Here is a 20,122-nt window from a genome sequence, read left to right as displayed (position 1 = left end):
GGGAGCAGGAGAGGAGCTGGAGCAAGTATTTTTGATGTCGGAGCGGAGCAGGAGCGGAGCAAATAAAATTGGTCTGCTCCGATCGTCTATTTGAGTATACTTATAAAGTTTGTAAACATTCGTTGAGGTTATTTGGTATTACCTACTTGAGAAAACGTGTCATTGCGAATAAGTCTTTCTTCTTATAACTCACCAATTTATATAATCAGTTTCTTAAGCATCGTACAATGATATCTTTTCTCATCAACATTTAAGAAGCGTTTGCGAATACAATTTATTACCTTTGCAATATATCCATTATCGCTGTAATACGAATCCGACCATTCCAACGTTCCTAACCTCATCGACTGTACTGGACTGAACATGCGTAGATTCGTTTGATTCGCGTGAATCGCGTGTATATTCGGCTAACTTCATATTCCTCGTCGTAAGGCTTTAATAGGAGTTGCGGATCGGTAACTGTGGAAGTTGCGAACATTTGGAAAGTGCATAGAATTTCGAGAGAATTCCGGAGAAATTAACACTGTAAAAAATGTCAGACCCTGAACTTGAAGCAATACGACAGCAACGATTAGCTCAGTTGCAGTCACAATATAAGGTAAATATATCAACATTCCTGTTCTGCTCAACAGTAAGGGCTACGGAACAATATTACTTTAAAAAATTATAAATCGCACGTTGTTTAATGAGTACATAACCGGCGAGAATACCATATAATAGCTACTTACAAAAATACATGAAATTATTATAACATAAAACTCGAGGTCGTTAACTTCAAATTCCTCAAAAATAAAGGTCAGCGTTAAGGTTGATGGCATCTTCGGTGAAATAAGTGTGTTGCAATGGATTTAGACTTTCGGGAAATTCTTACCAAAAGGAATCAAACGTTACCACTTTTAGCCTAAATACCAAGCAAGAATTCCTTCAAAAATATACCCGAAATATATAATTTCGATATTGAGAAATAGACTTATAAACTAAGGGATAGGTACAATTATTACATTTGTCTATTTAGAGTTAACAGGCCAACTGCAATTCTCTATAACTTCTCAATATCAGCGGATCACAGGTCTGGGTATATCTGTATTCGCATATATCAAAATGATGAACTTCAAGTCTATTTTTAAAAGTGTTGTCACCTGGTGTTTAGGCAGAAATAGGTATTGTTGAGAAAACAGGTACAGTGACATACTAGAAGCGTCAAGGGACAGGGTGATAGCACCTTTAAGGGTAGGGGAAAGGTGGGATAGTTGATTACAGTTTTGGGTTTTTATTAAAATAATGATAATGGTTTGCTTTGTTTGTATTTAATTATGTAAGTTTTGATTCTTAGAGTATTGTCAATATACTTGTACAAATTTGAGAGCTGAAAACTAATTTTAATGACTGAATTTCAACATTTTCTGGCAGTGATGTTATGCACAAGTATCCCCCATTGAAGGGGAAAATTGATCAAAAGGTTAGGGAGACTTGATCAGTGAACTTTAAGAGTAATAACACCTTAAATTTCTAAAAAATATTTATTATCTTCGTCAATAACATGAAATAAATGGAATATCATAAAAAGAAAGTCAACTATAACAAACTTGAAAGAATTACTGAACAAATAAAACCGAAGAATTAAACTCTATGTAATAAAACAACATAAATGCATTCTTAAAAGACATTTCACTTAAATATCATCTGATTAAGATGATGACGAAGAAAAGATTTTCCTTCTCACTTTTTTTGCCGTATTTTTCTGTTTCATTAGCCGTTCTATGGTTCTTTTTGGGGCATTTTCAGCTGTTCAAGTATCCCACCTTGCACACTGATCAAGTATCCCTCAATGCACTTGATTTGAAAAAGATGAGAAATTAAACTTAACTAAAATATTTAGATCAATCAATAAATAGTATTAATATACCAGAAATTGCTGTTTTTACTTGAAATATATTTCAAATCGTTGAAAATGCCACATTTACTCGAAAAGGAGGAAGAACAAGCAGACAGAAATATTCACTTTTTGGCTGCAAATCAGATCGAGGCTTCTAACAATATTATTCTATGCTCCCAAAGGAAAACTGCAACGTGAAGTGTTGCGATAATGCAAACATTACCACGATAACGTGACAGCAGGCACAAATTTCCAATATATTAATCAAAAAGCTGATGTGATCATGTATTCCCCCTGATCAACTATTCCACCTACTATTTTAAAGTTTATACGTTGCTATATATGTTTTAGCAACTTACATGTATACCGTCAGATTCTTTGTTGCAATAACTTTGCATAAATGTACATTAATTGCAATATATCTTTCTTCGGTTGAAAGTGTGACAAAATGAAATATTGCACATTATTGCAATAAGTTCTGTTATTTACTTCAATTATAATGTTTATGTATCGACACTTAGTCTGGCAATGGCGAAAATAAACAAGCGATGGAAGAAAAAATGCATCAAATGGAAGAGATGAGGAATTCTATTCTTGCGCAAGTATTAGATCAATCAGCCAGAGCAAGACGTAAGGGCATCGATCTATTCGCATTTTATATAAATGTACATGCATAAAATATACTTTTCCTTTAGTCAATACATTGTGTCTTGGGAAACCTGAGAAAGGGAAGATGGTAGAGAACATGATATTAAGTATGGCACAGCGCGGCCAGTTACCTGGTAAACTTGGAGAAAAAGAACTTATTAGTTTACTTGAAAGCGTAAACCAACAAACGCAACGAAAAACTGTTGTTAAAGTTAGTTAAAATGCATTATATATACCAATGTTCGTTAAGAAGAAATTAATGGCAAAAGTTATATTTTAGTTCGACAGGCGAAGAGCGGCACTGGATTCCGACGATGATTTATAGCACTTATAGTTATTACACGACTTGCCAAGCAGCAACATTACACTGTTTCATTTTTAAATAAAAATTGAAGTTACAATACACAAATATACGCTTAATTAGTTGTATGTTCTTATTTTTTATGGTATATTGAAATAAAAAAATAAACGTAAAAAGAATCAAGTCATTAAATTATCACCAATTGTAATTCAAGTTTTATTACTTTTAATTAATTAGAATATATTTTTCTCGAATTATATACCTCCGTACCACATCTACTTAACTTATCTTTGTAACTTCTGTAAGTCTAAAATTCTTAAAAAAAGATTCAAGTATGTATTATCATTTTCTTTATTAAATATAAGTAAATACACGTTCAGGACCCATACTGATTTTTCACCCCTAAAAAGAACTTTCATGCCTTGAACCAAGCATCCAAAAAATGTACACAAACCTGTGATAGATGGAATCTTCTTTTACTATACTTACACACAAAAAAAAAACGTACTTTTGGTTTTATATACGATCATAAAGTCCTACTTGAACATTCATATTCTTTCACAAACCTTTAATACATTTTATATCTGAGTCACTAAAAATTATGGTACAAGACAAATTCTTTCACGAGATTTAGGAAAGCTCGTATAATTGCATAATTTGTATTGTCTTGCGAACGGCTCATTCAGCTAAAATATTTTATTTTAACCCTCGTCGGACGGTGCCCACCTATTTGCTGAATATGGAAACTAACAAGGGAACATATCGAGCCCGCACACGCCGATTTTGCTGAGACTGTAGATTTGCAGAATAGTGAAAAATACTTGACACGTATTTTTTGTTATGGGCAATCATCCGTATTGAAGGGGTAAAATAAGCCCCGAAAACGTACTTTTGGAATTTTTCTAAACACTGAGTAGGGGGATGGATTCGTCTTTAAAAAAACTCGCACTTAAAAAAAAAATTCCTACATGGTCCTCGAGATATTCCAGAAAATATGTTTTCGACTCCCCACTTTAGGGGCTGTTTTCACCCCTTCAACGTGGACGATAGCCGATAGAAAAAAATACGTGTCAAATATTTTTTACTATTCTGCAAATCTACAGAATCTCATCAAAATCGGCGTGCGCGGCTTCGATTTGTTCCCTTGTAAGGTATACCTTAAAGCGATTAAAAGATAAGCGTGTCTTGAAGAAATAGCGCATTCATCGTCATAAAAATATTGAGAATGAAGGTGAAAAAAAAAGTGTAAACTGTAACAGATCATAATCGTTCTAGATTCTAGACGCCGCATACATCAGAAACGATAAATATGTATTTACATAAAAACTAAATAAACACATTACTTATTAATACCGTATAATCCATTTTCTTTCCCCCCCTCCAAATTAGTACCATTTGTATATGTGGTATTATATGTATAAATGCAGAGGCGTATCTAGGGTGGGGCAAGTGGGGCTCGTGCCCTGGGCGCCAATGCCGGGGGCGCAAAAAAAAACCGAAAGAAATAGTGTTTCTTGAATAAATTTATTTGGATGGTTAATATTAGTAGTTAACGTTTGTTATTCGTGTGCTTCGCATGCCTCTTTAGAGAATCTTCGAAAAAAACTTGCTGCACTTTTCGGCTTCATTTGCCTCCAACTTTCGTCTTTTCCGCCCTTCAGCTCCACTTTCTTTAAAAGGATTATCTAAATTCTATATAACATGTTTTGTGTGATGAACACTTTTAACGACGAAGTAGAACAGAAAAGATGGAATTGGAATGATATGCATGAGGGGAGGGGGTGCAAATTCTACACTTGCCCTAGGCACTGTTTACACTAAATACGCCACTGTATAAATGACACTCGTATCAATATGTTTTTTATTATTTTATATTCCCTGTAGTATTAATGTTAAAAACATAATACACGACAAAACAAACTTACTGCAAAATGCACGTAAAAGCAGACATTATAGGTCAAAAGGAGCCTGAATATCATTGCCTACCGTAATAGTCAGCACCGTACGGTGTACGAGGGTTAATCATTATTCTACCTAATTCATAGAATTTCTTAAAATTCCACCGACTACCAAAAATTCCCCTTAAAACGATTCAGATTATTCCATTGGTGTAAAAAAATGTCAGCGATTGATTGAAAATCCTCCAATATTAAATGAGTAAATTTTGTTTAAACAAAATTCCAGATCGTAAAATATCAAATAATTGTATACACACCTTCGCGTTATTAGAAAGTCACGAAACTATTTCACAGACATAATAACTCGAGTGTTTTTAGTCTTTCTTCATGTGGTTTGCGCCTGTACTGTCTGCAATGTTATTCAATATTTGAAAAAAAAACCGTGTATAACGGAACCATTAAATTTGGAAAACATGATAAGTTTACCTTCTTCCTCGTCGTCTGCATCTAAAATATCTGGGCAACAAATGCCGTAACATATTAATGACAAAAATCCAGCTGGTAAGCCAAATAAGACCATCGTCAGGATAGGATTGCCCATCCACATCGCAATAAGAGTTGTCTTTAACTCGAACCACGATCTATAAATATGCACCAGCCAATTGTTTCCACCATATCGCTGAAAATTCAGACTTCACGTTAGTTTCGAAATCCTAAATGCCTCGCGGATTAATTTAAATCTAATGTATAAAAGCAACTTCATCTACCGGAGCGCTTTCATTATGTATTTGCTCTAGGAACAACTCTATCACATGAGGAGTCAGTTTTTCTGCTTCATCCTCTGGAATGTGATGGTGATTTGTCGTAGTGTTAATAACAATTAAACTTGGTAATGGTAGAACCATCATTGCTATACTATTGACTAGATCGGGACTAGCTATCCAACCAAACTGAAAGTTACTGATTAAAACAATAATAGTTACGATTAAATTTTAATTGAAGTAAATAATATTCAAATTTTCGGAACACAACTTACTCGTGATATTTCTCTCGTTTACTTTTAATTATAGATTCCACCATATCTTTGAACTGTACCATATGCGGAGGTACTTCCTCTAACTGATTCTCTTCTACTACTGCTAGAACCAGATTTTTGTTTGTTAAAAACAGTTGATTTATATTCCCTCTTGTTACCTTTGGGAATGTAGGAAAACGTTCTGCGTTTATCCATTTGTACAATGTATCGTTTAACTTCTCAATGTCACTTATAGTATGGCCTGAGTGAAAATATATATCGACATTAATCGGTATAAATGTAAATAAATAATCTGATAGAGTAGTATTCGTTCGGTTTACTTCTTTTTATAGTTTACCGGTAAAATTGTAATGCGAATTTTCTTTGTAAACAAATAATGCTGGAACAGTTCCCACAGGAGCATGTTTATTAACCACATTCGGATGAGATTGATAGAAAAATGCATGTGGTTGGAACACATCTGCAGTCTTACGATAAAACTCCTGAATACAATAATCTCCCTTAATCACAGCTTCTGTTAATGTATTAGGGGCCGTCCTTAAATTACGTAAGGGTAATTTTTACGAATTCCTACCCTCTACCTCTCCCAGTATAAGAATTCGTAAGATTTGATATTCCAACCCCCTTCTTACGTAATATTTTTTACACTTCATTTTTTTTAGTTATTAAAATTCTTTTAAAGACTTATATAATTCATTAACTTGATTTCGGGAAATTTAAACTGAAACTACTTTTCTGGAACATTAATGATAGAATTTGTATTTTTTTAAAATTAGGTTAAACAATATTCCGTAAGACGCTACCTGACTCCCCTCCTTATAAGAAAACGTAAGAAATTCGCGACCCCCCCCCCAAAAAAGCCTTACGTAATTTAAGGATGACCCCTTACGAACAAAGTGGAGTATCTATTTTACCCATAATGACCCGGATCGCTCCCCAACATACAAAAAGTAAAGATCGCGTTCTTTCTTAATCGTGTCGAAGCTTTGAGTTTTTGTTATTTCTTGGACAGGTGGACCGCTCACTCTTAACGCGAATTTTACTATTTCATCTCGTGTTCTGTCCCCGTGGTATGTAAACTCGTTTTCCCCTTTTAAACTGTATGGAAAGAAGTAATATTAGCGTATATATATTCCACTCGAACATTAGAAGGGTAAATATAATTCTTTCTCTTACAACAGAATAGTTGGAAATCCCTTAACTTTGAAAGCATGAGCGACGCTTGTAAATCGAGTACAATCGACACGCCCTACTCTTATTGACGTCGCGTGTAAATGTTGCGCTACGTGCGCCCAAACTGGTTCTAATCGTTTGCAATGCGCGCACCATGGTGCGTACATCTAAAAAAAAAAGAGGTATTGTTAATTAAATTTAAATAGATTTAATATATATATTGTCGGGTCGGTATAATAAATAATGTTTATACCATTACTAGCCATTGTCCATCTTTGTGAATGTCTAAGAACCTATAAAAGAATTTTAATGAAAATAAATTCGAATTCTTCTCTGAATATAAAAAAAATATAAAAGCAGAAGCCACTCACCGGTCACTCAACTCGAGTACACGCGATGTTGTTACATGTGTGAAAATTCCTGGAAAAGCTAAAATGTATTTAAATACCAGAAATTATATCTCCTACGTATTATACGAAATTGGAAACTATAAAAATTAAAAAACTCGTATACTGCATTACTAGCATAATCTTATATTTTTTTACACATTTGCTAATGAAATTTGAATAATATAAACAAGAGAGAACAATTTCAGTATTACACATTCAGCTAATAGAAGATTCTTATCGCAACAATGATCGTTCTAAAAAGATTTTCAACCCAAAAATTTGTGTTCGTGAAGAAGTTTAAATAGCCAAAATCAAATTGGAAGTGTACTAAAGTACTAAGTAGCAAATTATCGATCGGTAATATTTAAGGTTATGAAATAATATATTTGATTTACGCCCCTAAGAGTAATAAAACTACAGTGTCATATTTTCCAATGAAATAATCTGGATAGATATATGTACATACCATAAACAGTGGCGATGAGCACAAATTTCGTTAATGTTACCATTGCAGCAATAGACTGGTTAACCCAGAAGAAGCCTTTTTCGTGTAATCTGAAGGTCCGAAATATTAAGTATGGCCAAATTTATTTCCACATAGTTGTCACGGCTAATACTTTTGGCTGACAAGTTGCAACGCGCACGACAAATTCCAGCATATCTCTACCATGCTTTCGCTCGAGAATACCACACGGTCTTCATAGCTACCGGCTTCACCAGAGAACTGCTGAGCCGAGCTGCTGAGTTTTGCGCTTCGTACCCGTACCCCGGTTCCGTGTGGAACGTGGTGGAACGTATGTACGAAAGCAGCGGCCACAGAGGGGGCTCAAAAATGCATTAATTGCAGGTTTACAGCGATTTGTAATACGCGCATACCTATAACTTAAAGTTCGCACTCGAATTAGTGGAAACTACGGAACTGCTGCGGAACTAAGGTGCGCCGACCGAATCGAGAATACTTGCGAGCATACATATTTCGCTGTACTGGCGTCGTTATTGCTTAGAGTCCAGCTCTTTTTTCGTTACGATAAAAAGTTGTTGCAAAATTCAGTTCTGCAAAGTGCCAGTTAGCCATCTTGCTCGAGTAACGTATAATCGCGATCCGATTCTTGTTTCGAGTTATCCTGCCCTGCCAACTTTTGAGGAGTTATCTTTGCCACGAAACAATTGGTAAGTTGAACGCCACTTAAATCAACGTTCTTGTTTATGAAATGTAGGTCTTTATTTATTTACACATCGTACGAAAGATATCTTCAGTGTTCAGCTTGTATGAGAAACCAATATTGAAAACTTCTATTCTTTGCGATATAAGTAGAAGTAGATCTATATAACATTGGAATTTGATGAGGTTTGATGTCCAAACGTGTCTTCATCCTCCGTGCTATGTTCACTGTCGTCGACATTCTGAAAGGTTGTTACTGTCAAAGAATAGAAACGTGTTTTATCGAATTATCATTCGTAAAGTTTAAACCAACCTAGATACATAGGCTTAATCTCAATCGATAATATTGCTATCGGGAAAACCGTCGAGCAGCATTAGGAGAAAGATGTAAAACGAATGTACGATGTTAAATACGATCATAATGAAAACAATGTACACGTAGCAAAGAAATATAAAAGGAAAGAAAAGTATGGTCAGGGCAATAGTAGCCATAGATGTCAATATACTGCCCATTTTTTCCAATTTCTTTTCAGATATTCACTGTTCAATTATACACAACGAATTTAGGGATACATTCGGAGAATAAAAAGGCGGAGCACATGTTAATTTGGAAACGTCAAAACTTGAAAATTTTACTGTTTCATATTTCGATATTGTAGAAATTATTGTTACACATTTTGTATATCGTCTGATGCTTTTTTCATTACTCGAAACAAAATTGATCGAAAACCAGCACCAGCGAATTTACAAAAAAATTATGACATTTTTTTAACAAGAAATAAGTGTGGTTTCTTCCAAATCATTTTGTTCTTCGGGTTTTGCACTTTCAGGTCTCCATAGAAAACTAACTCTGAATGGCGTCGGCGTGTTTTGCACGCCGAGGGATTTCTACCCTAATGCACGGATTTTTCTAAAAAGATATTTTCTGAAAAACGTAGGAAGTATTGCCCGAGACTCCCAAAATCTTTACTTTTTGAAAGCGACTTACTGATTTCTTTATCGAAATTATTCGTACCTCTGCTGCGTCTGGCCGAATGTATTCGATACTCATCGGATCGATTCCAGTTATTACGAATATGAGCACGAAATAAATCGTAAGTGCCGCGTTAAGTAAGGCCATCAAGTAAACGGAATATAAATACGTGAAGTACAAAAAGGGAAGGATAATTAATTTCACGGTGACTTTAGCTATGCTCCCGAAGAAGCATCCCATATCTGAAACAAAATTTTATGGTTAACTCGTGGACCAGATTCTCTAATTAGAAGTATATATGGTATAGGTACTATTTCTGTCAAACGTCGTTAAATTTTTCTTAGAATTACGATATCCAAATATCTCATATGTACTTAGGTACATACATACATACATACATACAATGCAATCGATTATCCAACCAACTTCATGCATGTGACCAATCATTTTTTTTATCGTGGATACTTTAACAATCTTATAAAACAGTGCCTCCTTTTTCAAATATTTTTATTTCTGCTCCCTCAACAAACTTGCAATGGAACCTTAATACTCTAAAGTAAACGGGGACCGAAACCAGCTCGAATTAAACAAAATGCATACACACTCGCATTTACCGAATTTCTGAAGGGAACTCGAGACGAGAGGAAACGCCTTAAAATAAAAATCTATTTATGTCAAATACGACATTAACGCTAAGAAATTAAGCTAGCTTCGGATTAACCGGGGCTCGGACTAGACGGAACTCGGTTTATCGAGACTCGCGATCCACCAATCGTCAGATTTACCAACGCTTCCCTGCCGCTTCAAGCAAGATTCTTCTTCCTCCTGGGCTTCGGAACAGGAAGTTCATTTTCAATCGTGAAAGTTGCATTGCTAAGCACTGAACTCTCACTTTCAGAACGTTTCGCAACATCTGAATGTCCCTCCGTGTCGCTCCGCGTCAAATCCTCATTTCCAAGCAATTTTATCGAGCCTTCGTCGCTGTTCCCGTCAACGCCCTTTTCCACGACGTATGTTCCAACGCTGTCCGATGAATTCGAATGATAATTACAAAAAAGATCATTCTCGCGAAAATTTGCCACGTTTGAACCGTTCACGTTCGGTCGAAGAATAAAGCTCGATTCAGCGATTTCTGGTGAGACGTTCCTTGCGAGATCGTCGTGTACTTTAGCCCTACGACAATTCGCTGCGCTATCAGAGAAAGTCTTCGACAAATCATCGTCGTACCCACCCTTCCTTCTCATTTCTTTCGCACTTCTCGACCTCCTTTTCGCGTTCCAATCCCCTGCTTTCATATTCTCCAGCGTCTTTAATTCGAAAGCCTCGCGGTGGCCACTGCCCCCCGTACTCGACCCAAAATATGAATTTGGATGGCTCTCAGCACCCACGTGCGATTGTGCTTTATTCCTTCTACGATTTACCCTCCCGCCTCCCTCCCCATCATCATCATGCCTCGTTAGAACCTTACTTCTACTTGTTTCTGAATCAAAGGCGAAATTCTTGCCGGATTCAACGTCACCTGACGATCTCGACGCGTTCGACAATATCCTGTCGATCTTTTCGATAATGTTGTACAGACGGTTCGCGCTCCGACTCTTCAGCGTCTCCTCGGTTTCGTTCAATCGTCGAAGCTTCAGTCTTGCAACGGTGTGTTTCTCGGTGGTTTCTGAAAGGATACTGCCAGGCGATCCAGCGGGATGAAACTTGTGACTTCGAGTGGTTTGCAAGCTTCTCTCTTGTGGAACCTCTCTTGGAACCTCTTCTGACGTCCGGGTTTTACTATCCGATCGCGATCTTTCCCTAGGCGTCACGGAAGAATTTAAAAGCCTGACTGGAATTTCACTGTTATGCGTTTTATCATCAGCCTCTCCTATCATCTTCAATCCTACATCATCGCCCGTAGCGTCTTTGCTGAACCATAAAACTCTTACTGGCGCTGGACTGCCAAAAGTCGAATATGCCAATGCATGATCGCGTGGGTGGTAATCCACGCAAGTCACCGCCCTGAAATTCCGATCGAGCGTGTACTTGGCGACGGGACTCCCGGTTTCCAGGTTCCACACGGTCAAAGACGAGTCTTCGCCTCCGCAGAGGATTAAGCCTCCACATGGGGAGATGCAGGCTGTCGTTTGTATCCTGTAACGAGTGTTTCAAAGTACCTTTACAATTTATTAATTGCCTATAAAGCAACAGAAATTTTCAAGGCTGAAGAGAAAGTACCTTTGATTGTTCAGTTCGTGGTATTTCTTCAATACCACACCAGTCGCGAGATCCAGCATTCTCAGTCCATTGTTCCGCGAATGAACCAACAGCCTTGACTCTAAGGGGTGCAAAACGATCGTATTAATTATTACACCGTCGATCTCCCTGACCCTTATCTTCCTCGATATGTGCCATTCCTTTCTGGACGATGCACGCCGACTCCTCTTCACTGTCCATAGGATTATTATACCCACGCTGTCCGCGGTTAACAGGTTGCTGTTCTTTTGAAAGCACATGGAATTTATAAAACCTTCGTGGCCCTCCAGTTCTTGGCTGAGATTACGGTTCTTCGATTTCCTGCCCCGTATCCAGATGCGCGCTGTCCGATCGTAACAGCCGGTTGCTACGACCGAAGCACCGTCGGCATCGAATTTGCCACAGTACACGTACGAGGGATGAGGCATCATCTATTACAAGGTTAGAGAAATTTTGATTATTTAACATTTCACACTCTTGCAACAATCTTGGTTAACATGATATTAACGGCAGAGGAAGTGGTGCAAATATGGGCTAGTTGAAATATTAGATCATAGTGTGTGCTTCACTCCATCGGCAAAGGTGTAAAAGTACGACTGAGGAAGAAAAGGAGCTCTGTTGCAAAACGTCTTAAAAGAACGAACGAACGAATCTGAAAGATTTTACAGGTATGTTTTTTTTTTTTAATAATAATCTAGTAAACTAAGAGTTAATTTGTTATGAGCACTATATTGTTGACATTGTTAGCTTGTTTACGCATAATTTTTTTATAATGAATAGCATCGCGTAGTAATGACTTTCGCTGCTCTAAGCGTCTATGAGCAAGTGGTCTAAATAGGGACTACAAAGATGAAGACGATTCTTCCTCTATTTTTTGACATTTTTTTTATGAAATGTGTTGGATATTTCGTGTCTCCCGTGAGTGCATGATGGAATGTAAAGGTCAGAATTTAATCAACACTCCAAGAGGAGATACTGCGATTGTGGTTTACTGTTTAAAGAAGGAAAGATGTTCCTTTTCTGATTAAGCCGAGTGGGCACCGATATTCTTTCTCTCGGCTCTCGTTGGAGCCATTCGTTCTTATCAACTTGTCCGTTACAGACGTATATTCCAACTTCTTTCTCAATTAAAGTTTTAGATCGTAGTAACAAAAAGACTTGTTTTAATTAATCACCTACCCCACAACCAACAAAATGTATACGCATTTTTGGATCTCAGTGCAGTACCCTTTTGAATGCTGATCAAATTACTTTGAAATGGAATTTATAATATAATTTATGTTTGTAATTTCTGTATGATTTGTTTCACATAGAGAATCGTCATATTTAAAAATCAAGATATACATCTTGTTGCCTTAAAAAAAAAATTATATCTTAAGAAATGGTGCCATAGCAGCCCCTTCTCCCAAGGTCTCAACCCCTTAAAGACGTCTTCCCGAGACATTCAGAGCATTTTCGGGCCGTTAAAGTTCTGAAGATGACTAAAAAACACTTTAACGATATCCAGTATTACAAAACACTAAGTCACAGATCTAATACGTATTATAGCCATAAATGTACTCTGCATTCCTTGTTAAGTCATCTTAAAGAATTCATCTTCCAAGAATCGAGTTAAATTATAAACAAAAATACTGTTCCTTACTTCAACGTGTTGTATAATCTGATTCTGTATATCCCAAATGCGAGCTGTTTGATCGGACGAAACCGAGAGCAGGTACTTATCGTTGTCGGACCAATGAAGGGAATAAACGAAGGTTTTGTGCCCGGAGCATCGTACGTGAAGTTTCTTCGTCTCGACCTAACAACGACGAAAAGGGTCATTAAGCGGTCACATACGTTTAGCCGCGGCGAAAATAAATGATTTTAGAATTTTTTTAGGGGTTTAAAAAATTATTTAAAAAAATATATAAATAATGGCCCGTCAGTACATAATGGCCACATTATTTTACAAGAATATCATTTGACTTTTCCTATCCATCGATGTTTAAGGGAGATATCTTGCTGACCATTTTTTCGGCAGTGGTCTAAGGAGCCTCAAAATTCATAAATAATTTAATACAAAAATTATTGTGAATAAATTTTTTCGTGCACTTTATGGACTAACAAATCACCTGCAATAAGTATTTTACTTTATTCTTTTTAATAAAACCGCTAAAAAAAATTCTTAAGATCATTCACTTTCGCCGCGGCTAAACGTATGTAACCCCTTAATGTTTATGATTACGTGCAGTTAATTCATATCGAATTTCATCAACTCACAGCGTTAATGTCGGTATATTAACTAGATCAAAAGGCTTTGATTATAACTCACCTCGTAAACGACAATAGGGTAATCATGTTCCTCGGAAAGACTGCAGGCTAAATATTTCCCATCGTTGCTGAAAGCAACGAAGAAACATCCGTTTTCGCTGACGTCACTTTCGAAAATACTTTCGTTCGGCACTTTGCAAGACTGCGCCGCTAATCGCGTCCATTTTGGCAAGTTGATGGAATCTGAGGTACGAGTCGAAGCCTTTTGCGATTCGCTATGCACGTCAGATAAATCGTGCAAGGATAATTGCTGATAAAAGACCGGCTCTAATTTCGGCGGTTCGATGGACGTTATAGTGACGAATAAACTACTAGGGTACTTTTCTCTGTTACTTGACTTCCACCACGTGTAAACCTAGCAGATCCATTGAAACACATGAGACTTTTATGCACTGAGAAAGCCGAATGTAAACTAATTATTTTATTATTATTTTTAAATGGGAACAAAAGCCTTCGGCACAACGATATGCAGCCAATATGGAGAATAAATGTGTTGCAATTACAAAATGAAAAATGAAAAGTTATGTTCCTTTAAAACTGAAGAGGGAAGTGCTGCAACCATCCAGAGCCGGGTTTCTTTATAAAGGCACCAGAGTGCAAGAAATATTTTGGAGCCCCAAACAATTTCTCAACGGTAAAAGAGCATAACATCTTTTCACAGAACGAAATCACGAAAAAAGGATAATAATAACAATAATAAAGAAAATAAAATAAATAAACATTAACATATTTAAATGTATGACTATTATTGCCATATCATTAATAATATTAAATTATTTTATTAGAAATTCTGTTCTGAAATAGAGTAAAATAAAGCTTTAAATTAATGGGAACATAATGGAGGCACTTACTTCGCACGTATGAAACCTCTCGAACTTCTTCAGATTTTTTCGAGGCCTGTATAATTGCAGTCGAACCTTCTTGTCAATATGAAACACACTATTCCTTCCTACAGGCTTTAGAAAGGCCCAGGCGATCTTGTACCAGCAACCCTCATGACCTGCACCCAATATCGGTGAAATTATTTGGAAATAATGTCGATCGTTTCCCGTAACAATTGTTGGGTATAAACGCAGGGTGAGTTATGTAACTGGAGCAAGTCTTATAGAATTTGCATGCAGAGAAATATGGTAAAGGGAAGGATGAATTCTATCTGCATTTTCTGTAAATGTAATAACAGTTGCACCTTTTATTTAAATATGATACATTTTTTACATACACCAATTCTTCACATTATTTTGTGTATGAAAGTATCGAAGTGAGGGGCACAAGAAATTAGTAACTGGGAAGATACTTCGAATGCTTGTTCTCGATTTTTTCTTATATGCCTATTTAAGAGATAAAATATTTTTTTCCTATAAACGACTTGGAAAAATATAGTACAATGATTTGTTCGAAAATAAGCATGAAGTAATTCAATTCAGTTACAAAAATGTATGATGGGTGATGCACAAAGTGCATCTACCATACGATGATGGAGCGTTTAAGAGTTTAAGGGTCTTCTGGAATAAAGAACATAGTAGTGGAAAAAAGTAATCATTTCTCGAACACTTCACTGGAAAAAGTTCCTCTATCATTTCTTATAGGTGCAACGAATAAAGTGTATTACAGTTTGATAAGAGAAATTGATTTAGGTAAAACAGAATATCTATATTGTGTGGCTGCATAGGGTGTTAAAAAAGTAGTGGTCACTGCTTTCAGGGGTGAATCTACACCTCTGCATCGGTGCAGATTTGTAAAAAAAAACTTGCTGCGAAATTGTTTATTAAAGGGAAAAGAGAAAAAGTCTAAAAGGGACCATATGTCACAAACGCACCGTTTCCGAAAACAAAATTGATAAAATTTTGGCATGGATGAGGGGTGGTTTTTCACCCTAAACATGCAAATTTTCGACCCTCTTAAAACATATTCAAAAATCAAAGCAATCGGAGACGGACACCTAGGATACTCTCCTTGTTAGACTCTTTCCCCTTCCAGCGAGCAGAATATGCTGATGTAATAAAAAAAAATAACATTAATTTTCAATGTTACGCACAATTTCGCAGCACATTCGTTTTACAAATCTCTACCGATCCAGGGGTAGATTCACCCCCGAAGCAGTGACTACCACTTTTTTAACACCCTGTACATACGTACAATCAGATCTTACTAAAGCATGTAACATCTTCCTCTACCAACTTTGTCTGTGCTGAAAACCCAGCTCAGCTTCCAAACTCACCCCGCAGATCTAAACCCATCGTCCATATATCCGGACAATTTAAAAAAAAATGCATCGTAGGTACGCGAGACTTGCCGAACTTATCGTAGTTAAAGCTGGCTTCGGCGAAACTCAAGAGGTCGATGATTTCGAAAAGAATCAGGACCTGCTCGTTATCCGCTTTCAGAAGCGCATCGAAGTCATGCTCGAAAACAAGCTCTTCCTCCCACACTGGTACTATCGACTTGTTTTCCTTAAAATCGAATTTTCCAGTTATCATAGGCTGCAGATGCCCACTGCTACCGTCTTCGTTCTTCAAGTACTTTCCAGTCTCAGCATTCACGATATGAACTTTCACCATAGGGTGTTTCGTTACGTAGTCGATCTCCAACATGTCCGCTCTGTGGATCGTCATGGAGATATATTTCATGTCCTTCTTCTTCTTCTTCTTCTTCCTCCTCCCTCTCTTCTTCGAACCTTCCTCGACACTAGGATCCGTCGAATGCAGAGAAGAGTTAGAAGCATTCTTACAAAGGCTCCTCTTCTTATCCTTTTCGCTATGCAACCGCTGTTGATCCGCGTGCTTCGATTTCTTTCTTCTCGTAGAGCTTCTCGATCTGCCCTCGTCGCATGCCCCTCCCGAATAATCTTCATCCTGATCATCGTCCTCGGTGGTGGACATCGTACGTCGATTAGGATAACTCTCGCTGTCGCTGGGATCTTTCAGCTCAGCCCTTTTAGACTTCCGATCTATCCGACAATGGTCGTTCCTAATTAACGATTCTTCGGACGAACGATAATTCGACCTGACGGTGATTTCCTCCAAGCTCTGCAAGGTGCTCGAGTCATCTAAATCCTCGTCATTCCTTTCGGAGCTTCTCTTCTTATTCCTAGATCCCTGGCTTAATCTCTCAGGAGATACGTCGCCATCGTCGTCCTCCTCGAAACTTTCAATGTCCAGCATCGCATCTTCCTTCTTCTTACCAAGGTCCTGACTAACTGTCCCTTTAGATCCGTTCAAGTCCTCTACCGCAATCGTCGCCTCTTCCGAAGCCCTTTTTCCAGTCAACGAACCTCGAGAATTTGGACCAGCCACAGGCGAGTGCTCCGGGCTTTCCAACTTGCTAACGATCTCCTGCATCTCGATCTTCATGCCCTCCCGATCGTAGTCAGTTTCGATCCTGAGGATCTGCTCGTTCTCCGCAACGAACGCAGCATTATCGAAACCCGACAAAGATTTCTGCCTCAGCGACGTTCGTGCTGCCGCTGATGGTTGCTTCGAGTCCCGTTTTAACGGAGAGACATTCTCCTTGGACGAAATGCTCCAAGAGATGCCCTTTGCTTCGGGCAATCGAATCACAGACGTATCCTTCGACCAACGTTTCCTCGGCGGTTTCTTCGGCTCCTCCAATTGATTTTCCAGCGCGCCCCATTGCCTTCTGCCAGGCAACCTTCTCTCAGCGAAAGATCGGTTAGAGTTTCCCTTGGACGATCTTTTCGCCGATGCTTCGGACTTTGTCTCATCGTTTTTGCTCGTTGAAGATTCGTGAAATTCCTCGATCAGATCCAACGATTCTACTACCTCTATCTCATCGGGTTGCTCTTTCCTAGGGGCGTGACTCTTCGTTGGCTTAGCCTTTAGTCTCTCGTTCATCTTGTCCCGAAAAGTGCTCGTTTTCGAAAACACCTTGAAACTCTCGGACTCCTCCGGTGATTCTTCTCTTACTCCTTCAGCGTCATTCCCCTCGAAATTTCTAGTATGCTTCTCTGCTTTGTATTCTCGATGGATGTCCACCACGACGTCCATCGATTCCGAGGCGAATTCCTCGACGTCCGTCGAGCCTGTGTTACCGAATTTCTTCGCCTTCCTTGCGTCGAATACCGCAAGAGGTTTCCCTGTGTCTTCTGTAACTCTTCCTTTCTTCGTGGATGTATAACGGTCAGAAGAGTCGTCGGTATCGGTATGCTTGGAATGTGATTCGCGATTGCTACTCTTAAGCCCCTTCTTCTTCTTTTTCGTCACCAACGCTGCTCGTAATTCTACTTCCATTTTTTAGCGTTGCTGGTGTCAGAGGTTCAATTAGACTTCTTTAATGCCGAGGTTTCCTCATTGCAATGCAAATTTCCTTATACATGGAAGTTACTCAAGGTGACCTCTGTAGGCACTTCTTCATTCAAGTAGGATTGCAGTGCAATTTGTTGACGATAGAGATAATATTATATATTCGTTTTCATCAATAAGGAAAGAAGTCTCTGCAGATGGCTATTATAAACAATTTACGTATTTATCATATTTTACAAGAAGCGTGCTTATGATAAAAAAAATACTGCATTGTGTGGAAAAAGTAACACGGTGAAGCAAATAAAGCGTACATCTAGAATGCAAGGTTTCAGATTTTTATTTCGAAGGGAAATAAATATTCTCCTTTTTGTATTTATCCTCTGGTAATGAGTAAATAAAGAACGCAATAGCATGAAACAGTCCTACATCTCCTTTGCTTCTAACCCCTTACGCAGAAACATTCAATTTCAATTTAATCTCCTCAGGTAGTTGCCGATCGCGCAGTTTTTTTAGAGGTTATGTGACTCTTCGTCTAGCATCATTGAGATTCCTTTGGGTGGTACGCGAATCGATACGATTGGTCCATTCTTCCGCTTGAAGATAGTGCATCGTTCAAAATTCTTTCAAATTCCTTCAATTCCCCAAGAAAATTTTCACGACATTTCCTTAAGTCTTTCTTGTAAGTTTTGTGTTTCTCACTGCACTACGAATGTTACAGTTATATCGGAATTAAAAATATTTGTTACAATCGACATTTCTATAGATACTGTAGTTGAAGTTGAAATGTCCAAGCTCCTAGCCGGCAGAAAGCTGCGTGGATGTCGACGACTGACGGTCGGCAGGTGTTAACATTATCGAAAGATACGATGCATGCGCGTATGTATATACTTGCATGCATACAACTCTTCTGGTTTACCGTTAGGCTGTTTTCACACGCACCAGTTTTTGTCGGCGCGTGTGAAAACCACAATACACCTCCACATACTCTACTGACAGTTAATACTCTGGGGGGTGATTATACAGGCGAAAATAAGACGAAAATCAAAAGTGATGAAATTGTGGTAAAGGCTTCGTTTTCCAGAAAATTGATTGAATTTCAGCTAAATAAGTACCCGTGCGCCGGTGGCGCCTGAGAGCCGCGCGGGGGCAATCGGAACGTCCTACGGACGCCTCGATGCACGTGTATTTAGTTGAAGTTCAAAGTCATTTTCTCGAAAATATAGCCTTCACTGGAACCGAAGCCTTTTCGTTACTCTTGATTTTCATCTTATTTTGGCTTGTATAATCACCCCCTAGAATACTGACTATCAGTAGAGTAACACACTGTACAGTATAGTGCCCGGTTAAATTTGATTCAGTTGGGTCCGCGCATTCAAATTCGCGCGAGCAGAGTAGCGTTTTGATTCGAAAAATTGGTCCCATAACAGATTAACAAAGAAAGCGAAGAGATGTAATATTATATTATCGAGAGTAAACGAGATACACGTACTACGCCGAGCGCTCCCGGCCTAGGCCGGGAATATATACATACATGTGTATACTTACGTCAAATGCAGCGTGTTAAACGTTCTTCATACATTCAGCATTTGTTTATAAAATGAAACGAGCATTCCAAAACGTTCAGCGATTTTTTTACCGAGAATAAACAAATGCTGCTTTAGACTTGAATTTTATCGAAGTGGGGGGCAAACGAGCATTCGTTCCTTTAGTCCGGGCTTGGGAATTAAGTGAACGCGGCAGCCGATTTTCACAGGCACCGCCTCCTTTCTCCCGCCGCGCGTCTTGGCCCCCGCGGGGGCCTAGGTGCTTGGAGCGCCTCAGGCCCGTACCACGAGAACCGCGCGTGGCGCGTTGACAAA

General features: G+C 38.2%; 3 protein-coding genes and 1 long non-coding RNA gene across 5 annotated transcripts; 2 read left to right on the top strand and 2 right to left on the bottom strand.

Moving 5' to 3' along the window:
* The first annotated feature begins 414 nt into the window (after positions 1 to 414).
* Positions 415 to 3,198, top strand: Pdcd-5 (programmed cell death 5). The gene is made up of 4 exons (XM_076807542.1): positions 415 to 598; positions 2,398 to 2,506; positions 2,572 to 2,735; positions 2,805 to 3,198. Exons 1-4 carry the CDS (start codon positions 533 to 535, stop codon positions 2,847 to 2,849), a joined length of 384 nt encoding a protein of 127 aa, XP_076663657.1. The 5' UTR covers positions 415 to 532; the 3' UTR covers positions 2,850 to 3,198.
* A 1,002-nt stretch (positions 3,199 to 4,200) lies between these two features.
* Tmx3 (Thioredoxin-related transmembrane protein 3) lies at positions 4,201 to 8,225 on the bottom strand. 2 transcript variants are annotated; one of them, XM_076807518.1, is made up of 10 exons: positions 7,788 to 8,225; positions 7,304 to 7,361; positions 7,186 to 7,225; positions 6,936 to 7,099; positions 6,674 to 6,857; positions 6,097 to 6,241; positions 5,760 to 6,000; positions 5,491 to 5,683; positions 5,210 to 5,402; positions 4,201 to 5,132 (listed from the first exon to the last, which is right to left on the bottom strand). In XM_076807518.1, exons 1-10 carry the CDS (start codon positions 7,828 to 7,830, stop codon positions 5,098 to 5,100), a joined length of 1,296 nt encoding a protein of 431 aa, XP_076663633.1. In that variant the 5' UTR covers positions 7,831 to 8,225; the 3' UTR covers positions 4,201 to 5,097. The 2 variants fall into 2 exon arrangements, with proteins under 2 accessions (XP_076663633.1, XP_076663635.1); XM_076807520.1 differs by having other exon boundaries at positions 7,304 to 7,352.
* A 167-nt stretch (positions 8,226 to 8,392) lies between these two features.
* Positions 8,393 to 12,900, top strand: LOC143366445 (uncharacterized). The gene is made up of 3 exons (XR_013084732.1): positions 8,393 to 8,491; positions 11,985 to 12,135; positions 12,208 to 12,900. It is a non-coding gene; the product is annotated as an uncharacterized LOC143366445 (long non-coding RNA).
* Positions 9,950 to 19,161, bottom strand: LOC143366443 (uncharacterized). The gene is made up of 6 exons (XM_076807543.1): positions 16,298 to 19,161; positions 14,856 to 15,004; positions 14,006 to 14,359; positions 13,337 to 13,492; positions 11,677 to 12,125; positions 9,950 to 11,592 (listed from the first exon to the last, which is right to left on the bottom strand). The coding sequence occupies exons 1-6, from the start codon at positions 18,249 to 18,251 to the stop codon at positions 10,260 to 10,262; spliced, it is 4,395 nt and encodes a 1,464-aa protein (XP_076663658.1). The 5' UTR covers positions 18,252 to 19,161; the 3' UTR covers positions 9,950 to 10,259.
* Between the last annotated feature and the right edge of the window lie 961 nt (positions 19,162 to 20,122).

This window comes from Andrena cerasifolii, chromosome 2, assembly GCF_050908995.1.
Source record: "Andrena cerasifolii isolate SP2316 chromosome 2, iyAndCera1_principal, whole genome shotgun sequence".
NCBI classification, from domain to species: Eukaryota; Metazoa; Arthropoda; class Insecta; order Hymenoptera; family Andrenidae; genus Andrena; species Andrena cerasifolii.
Note: the sequence above shows the minus strand (reverse complement) of the source record. Positions and strands in the feature narration are given on the sequence as shown.

What these genes read in the sequence shown, in the direction of transcription:
- Pdcd-5 (XM_076807542.1), top strand. Translation starts at nt 533, where the DNA reads ATGTCAGACCCTGAACTTGAAGCAATACGACAGCAACGATTAGCTCAG. An exon ending in AGTTGCAGTCACAATATAAG is followed by an intron (nt 599 to 2,397) that starts GTAAATATATCA and finishes ATCGACACTTAG; the next exon opens with TCTGGCAATGGCGAAAATAA. An exon ending in AACGAAAAACTGTTGTTAAA is followed by an intron (nt 2,736 to 2,804) that starts GTTAGTTAAAAT and finishes GTTATATTTTAG; the next exon opens with TTCGACAGGCGAAGAGCGGC.
- Tmx3 (XM_076807518.1), bottom strand. Translation starts at nt 7,830, where the DNA reads ATGGTAACATTAACGAAATTTGTGCTCATCGCCACTGTTTATG. An exon ending in ATGGACAATGGCTAGTAATG is followed by an intron (nt 7,100 to 7,185) that starts GTATAAACATTA and finishes TTTTTTTTTTAG; the next exon opens with ATGTACGCACCATGGTGCGC. An exon ending in TTCGCATTACAATTTTACCG is followed by an intron (nt 6,001 to 6,096) that starts GTAAACTATAAA and finishes ATTTTCACTCAG; the next exon opens with GCCATACTATAAGTGACATT.
- LOC143366443 (XM_076807543.1), bottom strand. Translation starts at nt 18,251, where the DNA reads ATGGAAGTAGAATTACGAGCAGCGTTGGTGACGAAAAAGAAGAAGAAG. An exon ending in AGAGGTTTCATACGTGCGAA is followed by an intron (nt 14,360 to 14,855) that starts GTAAGTGCCTCC and finishes TGGATCTGCTAG; the next exon opens with GTTTACACGTGGTGGAAGTC. An exon ending in ACCCTATTGTCGTTTACGAG is followed by an intron (nt 13,493 to 14,005) that starts GTGAGTTATAAT and finishes CGTCGTTGTTAG; the next exon opens with GTCGAGACGAAGAAACTTCA.